The sequence below is a fragment of the Taurulus bubalis genome (genome assembly GCF_910589615.1).
Source record: "Taurulus bubalis genome assembly, chromosome: 2".
Taxonomy (NCBI): Eukaryota; Metazoa; Chordata; class Actinopteri; order Perciformes; family Cottidae; genus Taurulus; species Taurulus bubalis.
Genome location: NC_136590.1, coordinates 39,776,628 through 39,802,303, shown reverse-complemented (window position 1 = coordinate 39,802,303; position 25,676 = coordinate 39,776,628). Strand labels below are relative to the sequence as shown.

At 42.6% G+C, this 25,676-nt stretch overlaps 1 protein-coding gene across 1 annotated transcript in view; it reads right to left on the bottom strand.

The window, feature by feature from the left end:
* Positions 1-22,388, bottom strand: part of specc1 (sperm antigen with calponin homology and coiled-coil domains 1) — a gene marked incomplete at both ends in the record, with an annotated part of 46,757 nt that extends 24,369 nt beyond the window's left edge. Inside the window, 3 exons of the mRNA XM_079238042.1 lie at positions 1,941-3,499; positions 21,946-22,081; positions 22,227-22,388. Coding sequence (XP_079094168.1) covers positions 1,941-3,499; positions 21,946-22,081; positions 22,227-22,388 — 1,857 coding nt within the window. The remainder of the gene's footprint in view (positions 1-1,940; positions 3,500-21,945; positions 22,082-22,226) is intronic.
* Between the last annotated feature and the right edge of the window lie 3,288 nt (positions 22,389-25,676).

Sequence of the window (25,676 nt, the reverse complement as noted above, 5' to 3'; positions counted from 1 at the left end):
AGCAGGCTTTAATATGTCATGGTATGGTACGGTTTTATATGGAAGCCCTATGTTGCGGTTAAGAAACATAACTCTGTGATCCATTATCTCAGTCTGATTTAAATAGTTGAAAAAAAAAGTTTAGGCAGGGGATTTTTCCTTCAGGAGACATTTCATTTCTACATGTGCTCTAAACACAAGGTATTTATATTGTCTGTAAGCAAGTTATACAACATTACTATCAGGTTGTTCTTTTGGCTAGAAATGGGTTTCAATTGGCTCTAGTCTGCCTTCAGGAAAAACATTAATGCTTTTTAGTTCTGATCCTGGCAAAACGTTGTATTTTTTTATCTGGCCAAACTTAGATCTGACTTAGAAAAGGGATCACAGGAGTTTTTATTTCTCACTTTATTTCTCAGTTGATCTGATGATGAAACAAACACATGTTTTAAGATCAAGCAGTACAAAGTAAAAGTAGCCATAGTGAGTCTAACTAGCCCACCATGCATTGCATCCTTTCCAGTGTGACTGCTGCACATTAACACACATTGGTTGGTGCAGCTTCCACATCTGTCATGTAATTAGAGCAATTTTAAATATGATAAAAGTCACATAGAAATAAGGATAAATGTAAACATTCAACCGAGTTGTGAATGGTAATAAATGGTTACAGCAGTTATGCTGAGTCCACACAGGGCTGTTCACACATGAGTTTAACTCAGTTCAGTCTGGATTAGATCTGACTGCATCAATGTGTTCATTGCTTCAACTATTGAATTACATACAAGCTGAAGTCAGTGTACCATGATGATTGCTCTCATCCAGAAAGCAGATCTCTGAGCATAGCGTACTAAAATAAGTAATAGATGAAGTTATGCAGGACCCTTCTCCTCCCCCTCCCCCTCACACCATGTGGCTCTAATGGATTAGGATGTTTGTGAGTGAAGTTATGGCGTGGCCTCACCCTCACACCCATGTGGCAGAGGACAGGAGCGTGACTCAAGAGGGTCACACACTGGTGGACCACCCTTCTGTTGGCACGGCAGTCACAGTCCAACAATGACGACATCCCTAAGATGATGGTGACACGCCCAAATTTGGAATCAACAACCCCCAACATGACTCTGAGTTTATGCAGCCTCAGCCATTCTGGTGTTCGTGGTGTTGAAGGGGAAAACCAAAGTCCCGAGAGTCATATGGAATCTATTTGAGTGAACATGAGTTCACATGTTGTGGTGGTGAAGTGATGAAACAGACCCAATACCAGCTGTAAAGCCTGTTTAATGGTCATGTTTGAATCATTTTGGAAAATGTATGTCCTCAAGTTCATATTCAAAAAGTGGTGACTGTGCCAAAAAATTATGAAAAATGTTATGGTTGCCAATTTGACTTTTTTTTTTTTTAACCACTAGAAAGTATTAGACACATAACTGTCACATTCTGGTCTCTTTCCAATATATTCCTGAAAGCACAGAATCATAACAGAAATTAATGAACTGTTTCTAAAAGAGTGAACTGCTGCTTTTGCTTTTTCAGATGTTCAGTGAATATGGATGGAGAGATTGTTCTTTTGGGAATTCTTGAAGGTTTTGTCAAACACAAGAAAACTAATGAGCTTACTAGCATAACAAAACGTTTTTCGAACAGTGAGTCACATACAGTATAATTCAAGCACACTCCACTTAGTACAACACAATGGAAGCAACCAAGTGGAAAACAGTTTGAACTGTGAAGAGACATTCTCTAACCAACAGAGACTTGTACAGTTTTAAACAGATCCATTGGAATCTTTGTCGACATTTGTTACGTTATATTAAGTGATAAATACTAATTTCTTTTTGAAACGTTTTTTAACGAGTAATTCTTAAATAGCAAAATATCTCTCCCATTCAGTATTTCCTTTATAGTGTATATACTGCATGTTACACACATATACAAATGTGACCTTGCTTCCATCCTACCTTAGTCATTGTGGATCGCACATGCTCAGTGTCGGCCTGGGCCTGCAGCAGCTCCTGCCTCAGCTCCGTCAGCTCCACGTCCAGCCTGTCTCTCTCAGCGTGGGCTGTTTTCAGCAAGTTCTGCACCTCAGTGCCGTCACTGGCACTCTGCATGGCCTTCAACTCCCCAACTTTTTGCCTCTCAATGTCCACCTGCGCTTTCAGCCGACTGTTTTCCAGTCGGAGACCGTCTGCTGTCGCCCTCTGCTCATCTGCGGCCTCTGTTGCCTGACCTGCGGCCTCTAGCTCTCTGTCCAGCTGGGCCTGCAGCCTCTCCATCTCCTCTCTGAGGCAGCGCACCTGGCCCTGGCCCTCCTGGTTCTCCTCCTCCAGAGCCCGAAGGCTGCCCGTCAGCTGCTGCTGGATGTCCACCAGCTTCTCCCGTTCGAAGCGCGAGCTCTCAACCAGCTCGCCATACCTTTGCTCCAGCTCGGCCAGCCGAGGCCCTTGGCTACCCAGCTCCTCCTCCCTCTGGGCCTGAGCTTGGGCTTGCTCCTGGAGTCGGCCAGCGATCGTCTCATTCTTCTGGGCCAGCATCTCCAGGCGCTCTCTCTGCTGTTGAAGTGAGGTCTGCAGGAGGCGCTTCTCCTCGGCCAGACGCTCGTTCTCAGTCGTCAGCTCCTGCACCACTTGCTGCTGGTCGGCCAGCTCCTGCAGAGTTGCCTGCAGCTCCTCAGCCGTGCTGTGGTGGCTCTCCTCCATCTTGTGAATCTGTGCCGTCAGGGTCTGCACTGACATGTCCTGCCCTCCTGTATTGGTTACTGCCTCCACTACAACGACTTCCCCACTGCTCACTGATTCTGAACGAGACGGGATCTTCTCAAACTCGGATGAGTCGGGTGATGGTGAGTCCTTGGTGATGTCAGAACTGGAAGAGACAGAGGATTTGAGAGGACTGGCAGTACAGGACACACTGTCCTGTTGCGGACTTAAGGAGTTGGAGTCTGAGGGCAGGCCGTTCACCACAGGCTTGGAGGGGCTGCTTGAGTTTGAACTAGAGAGAGGAGAGGCATCCAGGCAAATCAGCTTTTCCTTCAGTGCCTGGTTCTCATCCCTAAGCGCTGCCAGCTCTCTCTGGAATTTCCCGTTCTTCTCCCTCAGCTCCCCAACCAGCACAAGGGCCTCCGCCACCTGTTCCTGCTCTTGCTCTGCTGCAGGCTCTTCCCATGAGACAGAGTTGGGAGAGGTTGAAGAGGAAGCAGTGGAGGCTTTACCTTTGCAACACTGCAACTCCATCCTGAGATTGCTGATCTCCAAGTCTTTGGCCTTGGCCTCAGCCAGCAGCTCCTTCACCTGGCACTCCAGAAGGCCCCTTTCCTGGCCCTCTGCATCTCCACGGGACTTAGTTGAACTGCGTGTCTGCTTTGCCAGGGTGGAGAGGCTGGAAGTGCTGGCACTAGAAACCATTCTCTTGGTGGTGGAGCTCCTAAGCTGGTCCCTCAGAGAGATGCGGTCTCTTGGTATGGAAGAAGGGATCTCTCTAGGAGCTGGGATACCTGACTTCTTGGCTGCTTGTGCACCTGCAACACAGATCAAAACAGAGGTACATATTGAAACAGTGGTCAAGTACCTATCAGATCAAATCAACATTTGGCGTAGAGCATCCACAAAGCAGTTGACGGAGCTGTCTGATTTAGAAACAAAGGTCTCATTCCTTTCTCTATATGACTCCTATATCATGAGTTATAAAGCCTTTATAAACGTTTATAATATGTGACTGTCAATATATAAAAGTTAAAATATTTAAACCTTTTTAATAAGTATAAATAATAACCATAACCTATATCAGCAATAGAAAAAGGAAATATTGTTACAATATATCTACAATATATGCAAACTTTACAAAAACAATACAAGATAACTCTTATTAACATTAAGATTCTCCCGGATGCAAATGGTGGCACAGATTCCAGTTTACGGCCCGGAAATTTAAAAAAGTTAACAGAATCAGCGTACAGACATGCTGGGACCATGGACTGGTTGACATCACGTAATGACACTTTTGAATGGACAGTGTGTCACATTCAGATGCTTGCATTATTCAGCAGTTTTATGTTGCTGGTCACTGTACCCTATTCACACATTGTTCTCAGCTTGGACAACAGAGCATCTGCCTGGCACTGTCTGTCTGTTGTCATTCATCGCTGGAGCAGAGCTCAACTGTGGCATTTCAAAAGGCATCAGCGTGGGCCTTTTTTTCCAGAGCCCTCTCAGATATGAAGAGTATTTACTGCCGTCCAGCGTGAGCAGGGTGCCGCCTGAAAACGTTTTATTGTTTATTTTCCAATCATCAGCAAACGGCGATGCAGACACAAGGGGGTTGCTTGTTTCAAAAGGATGACAAAGGTCCCTGTGCACGTGGAGCGTTCAGGCGCGAATCAGTTTACGCAGTGCACAGACAAAGACGGCCCTGTGTCTCTCACATGCATACATTATCATCATCATCAAACCCACGGAGCAGAGGCTAGACAGACAGCCTGTGTGCGGAGATAGACAGCGCATCACCCTGAGCAGCACATGCACACATTTACAGCACACACAAACACACACTCACTCACACAAAATCCACAAACAAATGGCCTAGTTTGGGATGGAAATCCTATACCCCTGTGGGTTCTTTAAGTACTCTGCCATTGACAGGCAATTTGCACCGACTATCCCCTTATTGAATAAACTAGCAACTGTGGCAGGAGCTGCCAACACTGGCACAAATACTGGGGTACAAAGCCGTTTAACATTCCCGGGGTGTGCAGCTGTGGTTGAAAAAGTTAAGTGGGCTTACTAATGATAGATGTTGAGTAAACATTCAAGGTTGAGATTTTGAATAATCAGGGAGTATAATGAATAGTGGCAGAATAACACTCAAGTCTGTCAGTTCTGAATGTCAGTGAGATTAGGCTCTCGGTTAAAAGCCACTCTTTAAAAGGAACTGCTGTCATGTAAAATTCACGTTACCAAAAGCAGCAATTCATCCCTATCAGTTAGATGAACGTGCTGCTGGACAGAGCTGCACTTGACAAGGATCCAGCGTGTCGTTAAAAATCTACAGTCACTTTTCTGTGCACTTCACAGAGAATGAAGCCATGACTGACAGAATGAGGACAACATGCACTTTGAAATGATGTACTGTCACATGGAAGATGTTAACAATAGATCAGCACCGTTTGTTATAAATGACTATTTACAAGAATGCACTGCTGGAGGCCTCATCCAGACAAGGCAGCAAAATAATGACACAGCTCACAGCGATTTCATGGCCACTTGTCATATTCTCATTGGAGGTGTCAATAAAAGGACAGGGACAATAGGTCCTTGTTAGAGAGAGAGAGGACTCCAATGTGATTAAGATCAGTCCATTCCCACGAGGATGAGTGAGGAGTGGGACTGTAGTACAACCTTTTTTTGCTGTTCCTTCATATTTTGTTTTCCTCTTGCGCTCTTATTAAATAAAACCCAGATGAGCATGAACTCACTCATCTTTAGATCGCCCACCTCTTTAACCATGACATCACCACAGCTGCTTAATGTGCACACACAAATGACACCAGACTAGATGCCAGGAGTCGACACAGACAGAAGGATCCTGAAGAGGAAGAAACAGCTACTAGAATAGTTAGAGGATCTCTATATTACTGGCATAAAGATCATACAAACATAAATTCCACAGCTGGCTATGAAAACATTATTTGACCTAAAGCTAAAGCTGATATTGGCCACTGGTGCTGACATTGTAGCAGTGTGTCTCTAGTAGATACAAAAAATAGCACAAGCCCCAGTTAAACAATCTGTTTCCAAGACCAACACAGCGGCTGAAGAATGTTTATTATTTCAATTTTCAAGTGAACACATTGACAGACGTAGAGCCAACAAAAGACATGGCTCTGACAAGACACCAGAAACAGTCTCTTAACTGTATTTGACAACCATTTTGAACAATAAAAAAAATAATGATGTTGGATCGAAGAATGGAGAAAGAGAGACTGAGAGAAGCGTTTCCCTTCCTCTCTCGTCTCAGTTGAGACGTACCTGAAAGAGGCAATTAACCTCCAATTGCTCGAGCTCAGTGGCATCCTATATAGTATTAGAGTGACGCTTACATCACCCTGTCTTAATGGCGGGAGAAATGGAGAGAGGGGTAAAGCTTCTAATGAAAGGTCCACCACATCATAAAGCTCACACACTGCATTGCAGGAGTCTGACTATTCAGCCAAGTCAGTTTTAATTTACTGAAATCTGGACACTTTTTTTTGTGTTGAAGAGGGCACAATAACTACATTTATTTATGGTCGTCACAGAAAATTACTTCTAGGTGTGCAAATCTTTCTTTCATGAATCAAAAGTAAAATATTCGAGGCCAAGGTGGTTAAGAGTTAGCTTAGTCCTAATTTAGTGCCGTCTTTGATGCAGGCCGGCTCAGGTGCAGGACCATTTATAGTTACTCTGAGAAGCACTCAATCTGTGAAAAGGAGTGGAGTGGGCAGTTAACTGGATCACGGAGGAGCTTTTCTTCCTCTAGCAAGGAATAAATCCTCAAGCAGTCAGAGGACTCTAGCTCCAAAGTGCAAATACCATCAAACACCAGTTTTGGAGGAAGAGAAGAAAATCATTCCCAATGAGAGAAAACATTGTCACAGATAAGTCTTTTTATATTCAATATCTCAGAAACAGTTTCACACTCCCTCTAAAAGGCTAAAGAAAAGTCATTGCTTACATTCAAGGAGAATCTTCGATTGGTTCTTATAAAAGACTTTCTGACAACTTTAACTAGAATTACCACCTTGCGGTTGTATGTTTTCACCATGTCATGTTGCAGTTTACATCCATGTCTGTTAAAAATGTTTAATTTAACCAATTAGACAATTGTATGAAATTGTAATAATTAGCATTTTCATTCTTAAGTGTTCTGTGAGGTCACAGTGACCTTTTAACCACTAAAATCTAATTTGTTCAACCTCCAGTCCAAGTGGACGTTTGTTTCAAATTTGTTCCTGATATATCTCATTCACAGAGACCTTGACCTTTAAACCCCAAAATCGAATCAGTTCATCCTTGCCTCCATCTGGACGTTTTATGCCAAGTTTGAAAAAAAAAAAAAAAAACAGACGGCCGGGCCAACAACCCGAAAAGATGACGTCTCAAGCCACGGATGTCTCCGGTTTAGATGAATACCAAACCTGATTGAGGAGACTGAGCATATGAAATGATTGTGTTGTTTACATTTTTATCTAAATTAACTGCAGTACTCCAGTACTCCAAAGCAGTCAGTTATTCCATGGGAAGTCAGCTCCCCGATCACAGCAATGCACTGTTCTGGCTTCTTTCTTTCTAATGAAGATAAGCTTTCAAATCACAGCAGGAGCCGTGTGGCTGGACGCCGTCCAGCACCAGCCGGTTAACTGCAGCCAGCCGGCCTGCCAGCCAATAGGTGACAGAGTGCATTGTGAGCAGAGTGCACAGAGTCTTCAATTTAGAGAACAGTAGGGTCGCGGGTGAGGCGGAGTCACGATGAATTAATGGTCAAGTGTCAGAGAGTTGGCACCTGAAATGACGCACTGGCTTGGTCATCCTCACAAACAAAGCTCTGGCTGGGAATCTCTCGCTGCCTTTCCTTCGGTGTTACAGGAAATGTGGTGTGCAGTTTTTCAGTCAGGTGGAAATGGAGAGGAGAGGCAGAAACGCAGTCTGGGTTTCAGGCCTTCCTGTTGTCCGACTATCAGGGCATGAAATAGGTCAACAGGCGCCCATCAGTCAGACGCTGGGACTCAGAGGCATTCCTTTCCTCTTACTGGAGGGGCAGATAGACAGAAGCGAGGCTCCATGGCTGCCACAGTGACTGAGCAGAGATTAGCCTGGATGGTAAACTGCAACACAACCTCCCAATATACCACTGAAAACCATGACAACACCACTTGTTGAGGCCACATCTTTAAAAACAAGGTACCCAAGTTGGATACATGATGGGTTTTGTAATAAAGATAACATGTTTTGTGACATTATCTGCACAATATTTAAGAAAAGAAGAGCTGTAATCTCTGACTCTGCTTCCAGTCTTGGAGATGACATCATATGCAACGTGATGAATAAAAAAGCAAAGAGTACAAACAATACAAAACTAGGGCAATCTAATTTACTGTAAGAGCCGTGTTTGCACTAGTCAGCTGTGTAAACCAAATATATACGGAACTATCTCATAAACTTGCAGAGATTATCTGACGGCGGTCAACAGTCTAACAGCGTCTTCAAAGACAACACAGAGGATTTAAATGGATAATTGCACTTGGGAAAAATTATTCACAGAATCAACGGGTTCCAAAATAAATTCAGTGACTGATGCATGAGAGGAGACGAGGAAAAGTGCTCATTACCTGAGTTTATGGGATGATAATATAATAGCAGAGTAGAAAATTATACAATTTAGCAAATCAAAGAAATGTTTTGGTTATGGCGAGGTCATGAAGAGGCTGGGTATTATGAAAAGGTAGGAGGAAAGGCTTAAGAAATCATTAAGCATTGACTGGCTGTGATTAATGTCGACTGACTAGTGTGCAGAAGTAAACCTTGATACATTCTGAGTCTTAAGCCATTACTATGACTCGCTTGTCAGCAGGAGGCATGTTGATCAATCGTGCATACAACTGACCAGGCAAACCCCTCACCCTGCCTTTACAAAAAGAGACTTCATTGTGTATTTAAGCTGAGATGCTTGTTTCTGCCTGAGAAGTGAACAGCTCTGTGCCTCCTCAGCAGCACAGCATGAAAGTGCAGCATGAGAGCAGAGGGAGCAAGCCACAGAGGGCCACTTGGCCTGGGTTCTTTTGCTCCTTTAATCATTTTTGATTGAATCATTTCAACTGGCCTGCATGCTCAGACTTTTAACACAGCATCCTTATGCTGATCCACTCCGCTTTACACAACGTATGGAGCCAATACCCTACAGAGATATCCAATAGCCGGCCAACTGAGAGAGAGAATTTTCTTTATGCTCCAAATGGAAAACCGTTTAAGACTGACGGAATAATAGTATGCCATTTTACATGATTGCAGGTTTATAGGATCAGTGTGTGTGATGGGTAACAGGTTGTACTTGTATTGCTAAACATAGTTTTAAGCTGCTGATGATTTCCATTTTATACCTTTGGAATAAATGTTATAAGACTTGGGATCTATTAAACTGTGATCTACTTTCCTGGATTGACCACAAAAAGGATTAAAAACAAAAAAAAACATATTCTGGAGAAATATTAATAGGGTTTTGAAAAAAATACATCAGCTTCTAATGTTAGGCAACACTCCCTTTCCGCAGCTTCAAACATAACCATTACAGAGGGCACCGATTCTACAGAAGGGCCCAGTCAAACCAGTAATTAGAACATTTTAGACAAGGCAAAGTAAATTCATGCGTTGCTTTCAAAGCAGAGTGAGTTCTGCTGGGCCAAATTCTAGAGTGACTGGACAAAGACGCATAATGAACAGGATGGCACCCAGTATTGCCAACTTCACTCTCAGAGAGTGATAGTGAGCTGGATGGCAGACAGCAGAACCTACATCCATAGAAAGGCCATGTTTACTGTTCCCAGAGCGAGGCGAACCACAGCCAGCTGCTTTACAAACCCTATCAGACACACAAACCCTATCAGGTCGATTTGGATTGAACACACGATCACAGGCGTACTGGTCAGATCCAACTGAGATGTACATTGTATACACTTATTGTTAGTTGCTAAATCATAAATTAGGGATTTTTATGAGTGTAGGCCTGAAGGCTACAATATACCAACTTTGATGTCTAGGCAGTTACACAAGCAAGGCATTTAAACACACGCCTCCCTCTGCAAACACAAAGCTCTGTGGAAAGGCCGGTGTGTTTACTGTGCCAACTGTTAACTGCCATGGAAAGTATGACTGATGTGACTTCCTCACTGTGTCCCAGTTATCAGAGTTTGGACAAACTTGCTTCCTCATGTTGAATCCCTGCTCTACGTCAATTACCTCTGATATAGTGTTGAGATAGCACCGTAATCTACGTATTTCCACGTTCTGTCCTGTTGCTCACAGTGGTGTGGAAGTCTGCTCGCTTTTGATCATATTTGCCGTGTCATAAAAGCTGCAAGACGTCACGATGTCACCGACCTTCTAAAGCCAGCAGCTTCCTGTCTCAGCAGTCTAAAGATACTGTTGCCTGGTGGCCACTGAAGTGGCACTTATCTGGGCTAGGAAGCAGGAACCAATAAAACATCACCTTTAAAAAGACCCTGCAAACGCACACAGGTGTTTCCAGTTGCTTACGTTGTTGTCGGCTGGCGCTATGATGGGATCAAACGCCATGCACCAGTTAGTGACAAAGGCATTAGGTCATTTTCCTCGCACTAACGCATGCATCAAAGCTGACGGGAAAGCCGGGAAGACTTTAGATTTACATTTAATTTTGCAATTATAGTGTTCAAATTTGAAAAACTAATCTAACTGACACATTGAAATCATCCTACACTTTCAAAAATCACTGCCTTACATTACAGCTCCCTACCAGTATATATATATATATATATATATATATATATATATATATATCTAAAAAAAGAAACTATGTGTAAAGTATGTGAAAGTATGTGAAATGTTCCATGTGAAAATCACGAGAAGCTATTTTACCTCACTACACAAATATGTTTAGCTTTCCTTTAGTCCTGGGCCAGAATGGGTACAGCTGTCTGAGTTGTAGGCCTGAAAATAGACCCACTGTTATTGGGCAATATATTACTGATAATTCATCAACAGCCGACAACAGCTGAGCCGCAGGCTCTGGTCCGGGCCGCTCTCCCGCTGAGCCAGTGAGGAGACAGAAAGGCTCGTTGTAGTAGCCTTCACTGTAATTTGGTTTTGATAACGACCTCCTTATCACTGCAGCAGACAGATTACTCCTTAGCCTGCCACTTCAGAGATAACACCATTAATCAAATCTGAACGAGTTCCTCCCATTCCCACATTTCTTTCCTTACTTCCAGCACCAGAACTGTTATTCTACTTTCCAAGCCCAAAGTCTGACAAACCTCAGCTGGCCGTTTTACCATCTGGGTGGAAGGTAAGCTTGTGTAAAGAGTTAAATATAAACATTGACGTTTATCGGAACAAATCAAACAATGAACTACTGTTTCAATTAGAGGTTTTAAGCATCTGTATGTTTACTATTGTACTTCTGTGAAAACAGATTCAAAGGCTTTCTTGGTCTTCGCTCTCTTGGATCTATAGCTTCATGTCGTGGGCAGGCATAATGAAAAATCAAGCCATTTGACGATCAATTCTCATTTACCATAGAGGCTCAATTGAGAAAATGGAGAGTGCTAATTTATATGAAGAAGGGCTCGCTCAATGAATAATATTGCTGACTGGTTCATTTCATAATGAGGTTCATGTGGGAAGTTGGAGCGAGGATCATGCAGGACTGTACCAAGCAGAGTTGAAATACTTCTCATAGCCTGGAGAAGAACATGATTGATTATAGGGAGTGCGACTGTGATGGCGCGTTTTTTCACTGGCTGAGCAAACATTTTACTCTGACTCATTTCATTTTCAACCCCACATGCTTCAACATAACACCTATCTGGAACAATCTCAGGATTATTGTGTGCACCAAGAATACTCATTAACAAGCGACACGATTTTACTTAGTACCTAGAGAATAATTAGTGAGATTTATTATCCTCCTGTGTTCCTACTTTTTGACTCAACAATCTTTTGTTTTGTGTATGATGTATTTACTGTGCACTGTATGTATGTGTGCGTGTGTCAGTGTGCACGTGTGGAGAGGAAACTGGGAGCTAATCTTTTCAAGCATGCAGCAGCTTGCTACCATTGCCTTCCAGTATGAGCCGACTGTGCTCTATCTTCAAGCAACACACACTACGGCTATGAAGTGATGCAGCTTAACACCCACTGCTGATAAAATACTTCACTCTATTTTGCATTGTGTGTCCGTGCCTGTTGCCCTAGCAAGGTTTTTCACAAATAAGATGCAAATACTGGTTTTGTTTCGGAGAGTTACAGATGAAAAAGAGCCTGGTTGTCTTTCGTTTGAAATGGAAATCTTACTGAAGCGCAGTGAGCTCGGGGCAGTGGAGTGATGATACCATCTCCTTTGACAGGTTCCCTCATGCTTACCGTCAGGCAAATCTCACTCAGCAATCCCTCCCACCCCCCACACAATATCTACACCCAGGTGCAAACATGCAAATACAGAAACACAACACACAAGATGAGTAATTACACAAGAAGTGTGGACACGCTCGCACAAATAATGGCACAAGAACAGAGCAAAACGCAAAAAACTTGCAGCGCATTTAAAGAGCTTCTATAACTCCAGGGCACTACTCGCCAGTCAGTGTTCATCTAGTCGGTATTCATTAGTCAGGGCTTGTCGCGTCAGAGATGTACTCTGACATGACATGACAAAAGATTATCTCGTAATCTCTTTTGTATTCAGCAAATGCATGCCTTTGTCTTTTACAGCCACTGACGAAGACAGACAAAGACAAAGAGGGATAAGTGATGCTGAGGCACACAGCCAAACAACAGCAGCAGACCTGATTCTGTTTCCTCCTGTCTCCCCGCCTGGTTCCCCATGTTGGTCCGCTCTGCGACTCCCACTCTCCACACCGGGGCGGACTAATCCAAGAATCCGTGGCTGCGGGGGAGAGGTGTGTGTGTGTTGGAGTGTCGGGGTTGCTGGCTCTGTTCAGCGCCCACAACCAGCACCGGTCAGTCACATGGAGAGGAGACCATAAGAGACATACAATTCTTCCAATTCTTCCCTCCTACTGGTCTTCTTTTCCTTTCTCCACTCCTTCCCCGGACTGTGTGGGTGACTGTGTGTATGCATGTGTGAGGAGGCAGGCTGCGTGTCCCGTCAGTGAGTGACTGCGAGTGTGTGTGTGAATGTGTGCGAGTGTGCGTGTCCTCCAGAACAGTGACAGTATGTCACACTGGCGGGCGGGCGGGCAGCGTCGTGTGCACTTCATTATTGCTGTGATGACTGGAATCAGCTCAGAGGGGGAGTGGCTTGCCAGGCCAGGCCAAACACACACACACACTCACACTCACACATTAACACACACCCTCCCACTGCTGCCCGCCAGTTTACTCTCATCAATACCAGTTGAACAATGGTGAGATGAACAGACCCTCTCACTGGTACTGAAAAGACGAGTGAGTATAAGAGAGCGAGAGCGAGAGCGAGAGCGAGGGTAGAGGGTAGAGGGACGAAGGAAGGAATGAGGAGCAGGAAGAAAGGAAAAGCGCTATTTGTATTTTTGGCAGAGGGCGACAGTGCAGCTCTTGTCTTGTCTCTTCTTGCTGAGGGAACTTGCCGACAAGGACCTCACACAAAGTCTCCTGCAAAAATCACAACTACAATTTCCCAACAAAAGTCTTCATAAATAGGGAAAGGAGATGCTGGTGTCGGGGATAAGAGGCCACCCCAGGCTTGCAGCCCCATTTTTCTCTACAGCTCACCCAGCAGGGAACAATAGCGTGGGAGTGTGCCGACATATGTATGGAGACGGGGGGAGGGCTTGTTTTTTTCCTGTAATTTAATAATGTAATGCGTATGTGCAACTATCAGGGAAATCATGACAAACACCTTTTGTAACAACGAAGTCCAAAGCTACTCCTCTACACAACAAATGTATGTCATTAATTGCTAAAAAAAGAGATTTATAATTCTTCTATGGGCCAAACAAAATCTATATCAGAGTTTACCCAGTTACAAGAAAACACCTGGCACAGATTGCAGTTGAAAATTAGCCAAATTGAAATGGCAATGAATGTCCCTGTAACTTTTACATGTGAAAATAAAACAGACAAGGATCAAAACCGCACAAACTGTTCAAAAGGAACTTAAGGAACCAAAAGATTTCTTTATTTACACCCTACCGAGGAGAAACCTGTAAACAATGATAGCTTACTGTAAATAATGATAGCTTCCAGTGATACAATGAGACTGCACTAAGTCACATTATCTGAGTGTCTACAAAACAGAATGTTACAAACTGTTAGCCCAAGAGCACAACTCTGTATGAAGTACCATTTATCAGATATCAAGATTCTTCTCAACTGCATCATCATTTTTTAAAGCCATACTTGACACAGATAAGCAGTGATATTTTTAGCAGGACGAGCATCTCCGTTGCATAAGCTCAGAGCTACCATACAATTTCATTCGTGTCCACTGCTGAAAAGAACCATGAAAATATAAAAGAATAAGCAGAACACCAAAGCAAAAGACATTTAAAGTGGTAGCTGCAATTTGAACAAAATAAAAACTCCCTTGTAGCTGTATGGAAAGTCATGTCTGCTGCAGGATTCTGCCCACGTCAGGTTGAATATTCAACCCTTTGATACAATACTGTACACGGCCGCATCCAAGCCTTTTTATATCTTATGAATATTACATAAACTGTTGGCACATTTTCCTCCTCCTTTCTTAATACTATACGCTCTCCTCTTCTCGGAGCGGCACATCTACCTTGGTAAACAAACATGCCTCTAATCCAGCTAAGAATGTTCTCCTCACCACAGGACGTCCATCTCTGTGAGCCCAAACAGGCCTCTTTCCGGATCTGGCAGGACAGTTTCTCTCCGTCGTGCATCTTTAGGGGACATGCTGAGGTCACAAGCTTCTCATAAGAGGAGTTTAAAACCTGATGCCAAAACTCTGATCAACAACCCTAAAAGGGGCCAGGTGTGTTTATGTCAAGGTTGATGCCAGATGCGTAGATACAGTGGAGTAAAGCTCCTGACATCATCCTTTTTACACTGTATAATAAACGGAGGTTGCACGATCATACTGCATATATTGTAGTGTGGATTTAGACTTGGACAGGGCAGTATGGGGAACATACAAGGTAAAGGTGTGAATCATTTTGCATGCTTATTTGTGTGTCCATCTTCGTGGACATGCCTGTATGTCTTTCTACTGCTCGTGTCAGTTTGGGTCTGTCATGGCTGAGTGCTTATGCAGGCTGAGGTGTTCCTGTGGACTGAGGCGTGTTTGATTAATTCATCCGACAGATATGAGGAGTCTCTCTCTCTCTCTCCCCCTCTCTCCCTCTCTCTCCCTCTCTCTCTCTCTCTCTCTCTTTCTCTTTCCCTCTCTCTCTCTCCCTCTCTCTCTCTCTCTTCCCCCCCCCTGCTGGGACCACATGTTACAGCTGAGTCTGGTGTCTGAGTTGTACATAGTAAAGCACACACACACAGTCCACAGTAGTTAGAGTGCACCCCTCTGCTCTGCTTATCCTTACTGATGACTATTAACTAAGGTCAAGTGACTCTTGCATCGTTCATCCATCTTTCTTGCGAATTGGTGCTATGAAGGAAATTATGTGAGCTGATTGACAGAGAGCAGAAAGTCATAGTCCGTCTGGTGTGGCTGGCAAACCTCACATGTGGCAAACAATCTGAGAGAAACTTCATGTCCCCGACTCACGGACAGCAGACTTTCATAGAGCTGAGGCTGGTTGTTAACGAAAAGAACGCCCTGTATCTGACTGATGGCTTTTTGGGGAATGACACTTGGTTTTCTGTAAATCTTCAGCATGCAGTTTTTCTGGATTCAACCATAGCAAAAAACAATACTGTTAGCAGAGCAACGACACATTATCTCTGTATGTGACACAGCATGTCCCTATTCTACATTTACGATCAAGTGGAATGTCCCTCACAGGTGAGGGGGACAGAAAAGTGAAGACTTAGACCTGAGAGCAGGATGCTTCTTGGTAAAGCTAAGCTCTTCCTGTTCATTCACTTTAATTGTCTTGTCAAGGAAGATTTATGAAGTGACAGTGTTGCGCCAACACATTATCGCTCAAAACCAGCATGCAGCCGAAACAGTCAAACTGGCAGCCGCACATGTTTCAAATCTGCAAGCTCTTGTCAAAGACTGAACATGTTTGTTCTCAACTTGAAGACAGAAAGTGATACTACAAACATACACAAGTGGAACAAGGAATACATGATGAAATAAGGCAAAGGAAAAAATTATTAGAGCACAGCAGATTTCTTTCTGGCTCAACCAGAAAATACAGAAAGTCAAGTTAAAAACATTAAAATGGTCCCTTTTAGGTCCCAATTGAATTTAGTATGATACACGTTTGTCCTTTATTATGATTTTGTATCCTATATACAATGATGGGCTCGAAATGATCACATACAGTAGATAGAGTACTGTAGAGCTATAGTTTGATACCTCCCATGATAGTCATTCACATCTATCATCTGAGGTACAACTACTGAAACAACCGGTCTGAGCCCTAAAGGGGGATTTTAAACATTAAAGTCGGTTGATAGATCTAGGGGAGTACAATCACAAATGTGAAAAAAAAATGTACAAAGACTTGTGTTGCTGAGGAGGGAGCTAAGCAATGTCGGGTACATTTGCTGAAGTGATGTCACTTGAGTCAGCGGTGGGAGCTGAAAACTAAAAATGAAAAAAATGTGGCTGTGTGGAGAAAGAAAGAAGTGAATGTTACCAGACATCTGTAGCCTACTCCTCCTCTGTGCTTGAGACTTGGGGCTACATTAGCTGCTACTAGCATACCTCAATCTCAATCAGGAGTTTGACGATGTTATACTAATGCAATGCCAAATCTGTAGGAGCACTCTTTACACTCCGTGACTGGCAAAGGTGGTTGGAAATTGCTACAGAGGGTGAAGTAGAGCAGGATTAATGCTGAAGCAGTACTTTAGTGAATCAGAAAAGGAAAAGACTCACTGGAAGACACTTATGTGAAACTCAACTCTCCTCCCCGAAACGTTAACGATCAATGTGAACGCATTGAAGTGCCCATTTGTAAAGTTATGCCCTGCAGTCACCCCCACCCACCAGGCTTGTTATTTATGGAGCAGGACAGTGTTATCTCCTTCTGTCTCTTTGCCTTGCACACTCCACAGGGACTCCTCTCCAAGTGAAAGCTTAACTGAATTATTGATGAGGCGTTTTAAATAAGTCATCAGGAGGAGGCTGGGTTTTAACCCGTTGTCTGACAGCACGGTAGAGTTGGTTAAGTGTCAAGTGGGAAAGACTCCATTAGCAAAAATAACAGTTTTGACTCATTAGCACAGCCTGCTGTGAGGGCAGACAAGGGTGGGGTCAAACTGTCAGCCAGCTGACCCTTTTAGCCAATACTGTGTGTGTGTGTGTGTGTGTCTGCACTGTCCCATGAACGTTATTTTCCAAGGGACCCCTGCTGTTTTACAGCCTTTATGCCTACTGTGATCCGATTGCATTCTACTAACGCCTACTAAATGTATAGCTACCGGGCTTGAATCTAGTAAATCTAGAGTGAAATTGTATCAGAGATCCTAGTAATTATTGTAGCTGTCTTGGTTGATTACATCCAGGGAAATCCAATTTCATGACTGAAGACAGTACAAAATGGAAATCTGATTTTATGATCGGCATATTTTGATTTGCTTTTACGCCAGATGATGAGACAGGGATGCAAACACAGGCCCTTAGAAAGGGGCATACAGGGCAACTCAAAACCTTCTTGTTGTGAGGTGGCAGTGCGAACCACTGCACCAATGTGCCGGACAGTTGCACAAATTTAAATTTGACAAGGGTTAGGGTGTCCTCAGCTCCTCACAGTGCTGCATTTTAAAAAGTACACAAGGATGCTATATTGCTTGTGGCTTTGCCCTGTATGCACAGATTCTCAGGCACATCTGACCCAGTTTTCTTTTTTTAACTAATAAATGATGCATCTAGCCACTGCGGTCCTCACTCCTACAATTAATCATCAATGATTAGCTAAATGAAATGTACAATTACAGTTTGAAACTAGATATAAAGCTGAAGTACAAATCATAGTGCATTGCTTAACAACCTTTCTGAGTCCATGCAACTAAAGTAAAAGTATGTTTTCACCACTCGGTGAGGATTCTGACATGCATACACCGTACTAGTCACAAAATGTACTACTAGGACAGCCTGGGAAAAGACTAAATTACTGCCTGACGGGTATGATGACAGTTCTGCTGCAGTGTGCCTTAGAGCCAAGTAAGTCCCGATTGCATCTCGTCAGTGTGTAATGTCACACATTGACTAGGGAGAAGCCTGATGTGTTTATGAGCAACCTGACGACACTGATGGGTGACAATATCACGAAGAAAAGCCTGAAGACACATCTCAGTATTCGAGTGAATGTGTTTATCCCAAAATGTCATAGAGCAAAAACTGAATTTTTGTTATCTTCTCTTCACCCAAAAATAGATTTGATTTCAGAGACTTCCACATCAATAAATGCAAACACTCGAGACATTTCAGAGCATTACATCTCAACATCAATGAGTTCAAAATACCACAGATCCCCACCCCAATCTATATTCAAATCATGGCATTTCCCCGTGTGTGGATATTTCAGCAGAACTCTCAGGCTCAGGCACTTGGAATTGAGAGCAGGAGGCTAAACGATGATTTTCACGGCTTGCATGCATAGTTAACCACTGCTGCTCTTTCAGGTGTCAGATTAGATTTTCCACTTGCTGATTAGCTAGATTTTTGAGACCTGTTTGACATGTCTGTCGTCATATGTCTTGACGTGCACTGATGTGCAGAGTCCCAACCCAGGTGCAGAACAATGAGAACATTATTTAGATTAACCATGCTTGATCAAACCATCACTTTACCTTTATTCAAGCACATAAAAGAAAAAAGTATTGGTTTCTTTTAAAGCTAAAAAGCAGAGAACTGTCGGACTGATAATTTGATTTGTTTCGATCAGTGATGGCAAACACCCGAGTATATTTTACATAAAGGACAAAGGATGCCACTCTTGCTGATGCAAATGGCAACAACATAACAGCATCACAACTCTGACCTATTTGTACGATTTCATTTTTTTACCAAGAATGTTATATATTATTAATATTCTCTAGTTGGCTAGCAGAGATTGGCTAGTCCAACTAGTGCATGATAAGTATGTGTAGAGTAATGCATGTAACATGAACAGCTCAACAAAATGTGAATATGTTCCTGTCCTTGTGTGTGAAAACACTTAGAGCTCAATCCAATTAAAGCTGGGTGAAATCTAATTGTGTCTAATTGTGTTTTAAGAACCGAGAGCCTCGCTTGGCCTTGGTTTCTGGAGTCTTTTGTCAAGTAGAACTCAATTATCTTTCCTTCAGCCCAACAACCCTTTGAAGGAGGATTTCACAAGAGCACAGCATCTACACAATGTGTAGGTGGGCTACCAAAACATATCTCCTTTCACAGAGGATTGTCCAATGATGAGGGAACAACATTAATTACTGCAAAGAAATTCCTGTCATAATCCACCACCATATTCCTCCTATGTGTAATACATGTTTGGCTATCAGGTTTATTTGTGTTGCTGTGCTTATCAAGTGGCACGCCCCAAAGTACAATACCAACACACAATTTAATAGATAATAAAAACACCTTAGAAACAGGGTTTATCGTGACATGGCATCCTGTTGATAATGTAGCCAACACTATTTTCAGTGATGAGGAAAGCTGATAAAATATAGTGTTGATTCACTCACAGGAAATGAAAATGGCAGGCATGGACAACAAATCTCCGACAACAGCAAAGTATCAATCCCATATGTTTCTAACTATCAGCATCTGAGGAAATCAAACAGTTTAAGACTGTCGGGTATCTCAACAATTCTTCTGGCGTTTAAATGCGAAACCAGAGCTACGTGCATGCATAATGTTACTTGGGATGTAATGCTATGTTTATGTGTTTGTTTGCCAAGTGTTGTAAGAGAAGCGTAGGTTATTTGGAGAATAGTAGAGACAGTGCATAGTGTTGGTGTGTTCTCGGAAAGTGAATGGTGAAGCAAGAGAGAAAGAGAGTAATTTAAGAGACATTCAAATTCTTTCTTTTGTGAAGAAGAGCCAGGTAACATGAGGCAGGGAGTGATTTAAGCATGAAAGGCCACCTTGATGAGTTTTTTTAAGGACAAACCCAAATGTTGATGCGCAGAGACCAAGGCAGCCATGAGCATAACTACCAAACTCATTAACCAATAAGGCTGCAAAACACGTTTATGCCACCAGCTGCTGCTGTTGCAACATTGCAACAACCCATGCCAACACTTTTTCCCCTGTCCTCCCGGGTGAGAGTGAAGAAGACTATGAAGACAGAGGAAGAGTCCCCGCTTTACATCCTGGTCAGTATGATGGCACCACGGGTTGGAAAGATTGTATAAACTGGTTTGAGAGCTTTGCTAAAACTAATAGATGGTCAGAAAAGGCTATAGCAAGGATCTACAGAATCTACAGAAAAGCCACTGCTGCCTGAGGGAGGATATGGAGAAGCTGCAGTGGTCATTGAACTGAAGGTGCACAAACTGGGTGAGTCTCTTTATGTTTTAAGAGATGACATATGGAAAAACTGTCCTTAGCTTCCTGCGGCAAAACTGTAGGGAATACAGAAATTGTACAGAAACTGCTAGAACAGCACTCCACACACTGTCAAGCTTATGACACCGTCCGTCGCCATGAAAGCTCCAAGGGGGCAGCGTCATACGTCAGATTCAAGCAATCGGGATCACTCCCAACTTCGTGACGTTGGGCAGGGAAGTGAGTGAGCTAGTGGACTCTGCCACAGTTCCTTCGGCCCCTGAACAAATCTCCAGGAGTGAAGTTACATTTGCTACAAATCGCACATTAGAGCTCAGATTAAGTCTGCCACTCGACGTAACAATAAACATAGTTCATTGTAATGTGCGAGCCAAGGCATGGATTTCTTATAACAACTTAAACCAGTAGATTAGCTACTTGCCCACTTAATTTAGCTGTTGTTAAATAGCAACAAGCCAGGTGCCGTTGGTCTTTCCTTCAACATCGTAGATGTAACTTTCACCAGTTGCTGTATCCCTTTGTTTGAACTCTCTTGAGATATTTACAGATTTAGCTGAGGAGCACAAGTCAAATGTTTGGACCACTTCACCAAAGCTAGCTTTCTGATTCGTTTCGTGGAGATTCGTTTCCACACTGTTCCCTAAATGAGCGCGATGTTAAGAACATACCTTTGTGCGGGCGAGACTTTGTGATTGGTTTAAAAAGGAAGGAGACATTTAATGGGCTACAGATAAATCTCTGTTGAAGGGGAATCTCAAAAAACCCACAAACAAATGCAGTGAAGCTCACACGAGTCATGACAAACCGTTTGTAAATGCAGGTTCAACAGTTTTAAATGTAACATACAAAATAAAATGTGCTGAATTTTTTACAGAATTGAAATGCATGTATTTGTGGATATCTGTTACATTTATTTAAAACAAGAAATAGTTGTATATACATCAGAAATACCTTTGTGAAGAGAGTCATAATACATATATTATATATAAAGAACAAAACACATTTGTGGATCCTTCTGCCTGGATTCATTAATATTGAGACTGATCTGACCCCATACGAAAAAAGACCAGCCCAAAACACCACCAACATAATTTCTCTCTTATCCTTGGATAGAGAAAAGGGTTATTTTTCCTAATTTGTCATCTAAGACATAGCCTGCTGTTCACACGGTTGAGCAGATGTTGTGTGAGGAGCAGACTATGAATGCGTCCAGTCTCTCAGTTTTGGACCAAAATCCTGAGAAACTTAGTCCTCAGCCACCTGCATCTCATCAATGCCAACCAAACAAGACTAAAGAGACACAAGAAATAAAAAAAATAGTAGAGGGGAAAGAGAAGCATTTCTCAAGCTTCTAGTTACAACCAGCACCTTGGAGCTGAGACAGGCAGGGTGTGCATAGTGGTGTGCTGTGGCCCTCTAGTGGTCATATGTGGTTAGTTGCACTACTTTCATACAGATCACATCCATAAATTGTGAAGATAACTGCTGTTTCCTCTGCTTTCCAGCATCATATTGCTTTTGTTTTACATTAAAACCAAGTCTCGGGAATGAGTTATTTGAAGATATCTGATAAGAGTGGTAGTTTCTTACCGGACTGGCTGCGAGGGCGGGCCTCTGTGAGATCTGAGATGGCTCCAGTAGTCACAGTCTTCTTCATCCGGGAGCCAGAAGCAGCGGCTCCCAGGGCAGACTTTGTCAAGGCATCTTCACTGCTAGCTCTTTTCAGCTAGAAACACATATGCTGTTAGTATCAACAATATAAGTTGAATAATGTTCAAATAAAGTTCTGAAGTGATTTAATCAGTTTCGTCCCTTGTGTAAAGGTATCATCATGTTAGCTTGTGGTAGATTGTAGTGTGCTTGTGACCCACCCTGCTGAGGCGCTGATCTGAGGCCAGCGTGTTAGAGGATCTGGAGGTCTTCATGGCTGCGGAGGTGGTGGTGGAGGAAGATGGGGCCCAGGAGGCTTGCTTGGTCCGCTCCTGGAGTCCTGGCTTGGGCAGCGCCACCTTTGTGGCGCCCGATTTCATCATGGCTGTGCGTCAGCTAACTAGACCTGAGAGAGAGGTCCAGAAAAGAGAGGAAATTGTTCAATAACAAACTCCTTGAATGGTTTATCGTCATGCATTAATATGCCTGTGTATTCAGCTCCCCTAGAGCTGGTGGGAAGATTCTTTTTAGATCAGATGCTCAGTAGGCTATTGTCTTATTGAAGACAAGACAACACTCTTTTAACCACTATGCCAAAGGCACCAGTGAGCACTGCTGAAATATAAACACATGATCTTCCATTCAGTAAAAAAAGCACTTTGAACAACAAATAAGTCTCTGAAAACAACCCGAGTGAAACTGGCCTTTGACTTGCAAAATTGCTGTTTTTGACTGCAACCAACATCTAAAAAAAATTAATAACTTTATAAATACTTTGTTGATAACTTGATTTTTAGCCTTAACTACATATCATTTGCAGACTACAATCCATCCATTGATTACAACTACATATCAATATTGGAATTGCAAATTACTAATTTTAAAGAAAGCTGATTGTTCTGCCTCTTTCCTTTATCTGGCAGTAACTACATCTACTAAGTTAAATACCACTACTGCAGAAGAACACATACAAAACAAATATATATATTTGTTTTGTTTTTAATATAGATTAAAAAAAAACAGTAGCATTGCTAAAACATTGAGAGCATTGCTCTCTATCTGGAGAGTCAAATAGATTGCTCCCACAGATGCATAGAATTGAATATGTCCACAAAAAGCATTCCTCTGTAAGGAATATGTTCAAAAAGCAAGACAATAATGGCTTAATTTTTTTCAGCACCAACAGGATGTGGCGGACTGTTAAAAGGTGTCCATTGGATATCCAGAATGAAATGTACTCATCTGGTCGAAGACCAGCTGTAGGAAATAGAAGGAGGTAGGAGTGCACTTAACCAAGGAGAGTGTGAACTGGTAAAGACCTTTGCTGCTCCCCGATGACTGGCTGAGTCATTGATCTGGGTGATGGCAACCTGATCCTCTGCCTCCGAGAGGAACATTGCCGTTAATGGGGATAGCCTCTAATCTCCGCAAGGAGGGAAACGAGGGAAGACAGTTTCCCCCCTCTGCCCCCTAAGCTGCTATACATATTTCATTTACTGCAGCGACTGAAGTGATGCATCATGTGTAGCACAAAAAGAGTGATGCTGCAATAAAATGTTATTCTGTAGTAACTAAAGTAACAGTCGTATAAATAATGGTAGGGTGTGTAATAGGAGCAGTGTAGACCCTAACCATGAGAGACAATAACAATACAGGTGTCCACATCAGTAAAATGTTGGGAGGACATCCAATGTGGTAGATTTGAATCTGCTTTTTTTATTAAGGGGTGTTTCTGGCTGCCTCTGGGCTTATTTGATGAGGAACACACTGTATGTACTTTTTATTTTAGCCTCACATGAGAGTATCATATGATACTAAGACCTCTCTAGGCAACATCCTGTGACTCCTGCCTGGCCGTCTAACATCTCAGCTGGATGGCTCACCTCATTTTAGAGCAGTTTACAAGGCTAGGGCACCACTCATTGCCAAGCACACATTGCTATGCTGCCTGTGTAGGATTAATGAGGAAGTGAGGCAAATTGAGGAAGTTCCCCTTGAGGTTATATTAGTTTATTTATTTTTAATGGGCGGGAACTAAGCAACAAGCAACCAAATAAATCAGGCAATTGTGAAACATTAATGTAATGTTGGAAAACATATGCCCAGAAAACTCCAAAACATCTGTAAAGCAAAATCCTGTACAGTCTAAGTTGAATATACTTTGTTTTTACCTTCTTTGGACCACTGCAGGACTCATTACTGTAAATATGACCTCACCATATTTCTCTGCAGAGATTTGATCCTCAGGAGCCAGAACTGTGTCCCACTTACTTTGCAATGGCCTAGTTAGGAACAGGAACCCAAAAGTCTTTGCAGGAACCCAAATGTCTTTGAGACAGACCGCGGGTTGCATTTTGAACATGAACTAGCCAAGAGTTAAGGCACAGAGTGCGAGTTGGGCATCTTCATGTAAAAGCAACCAAACTAACAAAGATGGCTACAGCTCGCACGGTCTGACAGAACAAACATGTAGAATGATGACATCGTGGCTTATACAAGGCTGGTAAAAAGCTAAATATGGACTTTGCTTAAAAAAAAAAACCAAATCAGAAAACCAAATATAACTTGTAGTCACCACACAGTCATAAGTAATGGGTTGTCAGTTGCCTTAATTATATTGCTTCCAAAAACAGGAAGATGAATGTAAAGGCTTAAATATGGGACAGAGTGGTGTAGAAGCCTCTCAAGTTATTTCTGACCGTTGCTGTTGGACTAGACTGCTGAAAGGAGATAAAGAGAAAGCGCCAACTGTTATCAGCTTGGTCCTTGGACCTTCAAACCATCGCTCACGCATTATCTGATCTGATACAAACCTGAGGGAGTAGACAGCGAGCTCTTATCACACAAGCAAGATCAACACTTGTACATAATGTAAATATAGCTCACCAAATCAAAGCAAAAAAATAAGATAGGTCAACAAATTATTGGACATTTACAAGCTGCAGCTATTCTCAAGCACAAGGCCGCGGCGATCATCAGGTGAAGACAAATGTGTGTTGCCACTTTTAGCTTTATAAATTTAGATTCCTAATGGCAGCAGAATATTCATTGTTGTCATTATATCTAACAGTGGTACATATTTAAAGCCCGGTTTATTTTTCCTTTTTTGTCATTTTGTGTCATGTTTATTTGGGAAAGTGGTCCTCTTTTTAACAATCAGAGGTGGGCCTCAAGTTACAAAAAGGTGGAGAAACCCTGCATTACAGCGCACTAGTCAATTGCTTCATCAATCTAAGTCATTTGAGTTTCTCCACGGCTCAATCCCCTATATTCAGCCCTTTTTTAACCTTAGTTTTGATCTAAATTACACACCTGTAAAGTTTCATGACTGAATTTAGCCCGCTTGTGACGAAACAGTATACACATAAATATAGATCCAGTAGTTAGAATCCACACTATTTATATTGTTAATTAAAAAGATCTACATGTATAAATATTTTAAGATGCAACCAGTAGTAGAACTGCTGTTCAGCAAAAATAGAACAGCTGTTGAGACAAAACCAATAATTACCCTGTACTGCACAAACCCAATACTGTGTAACAGTTAGAGGGGAACTACCTTCTTGCATGCACAAATGTGTAACTAGGGAAATCCGAGCTAACCAGTCGCGACCATTCTCTGACATTAAATGCAGGTCGCCCTGGTATAGTGCAGGACACACCATGTGAAC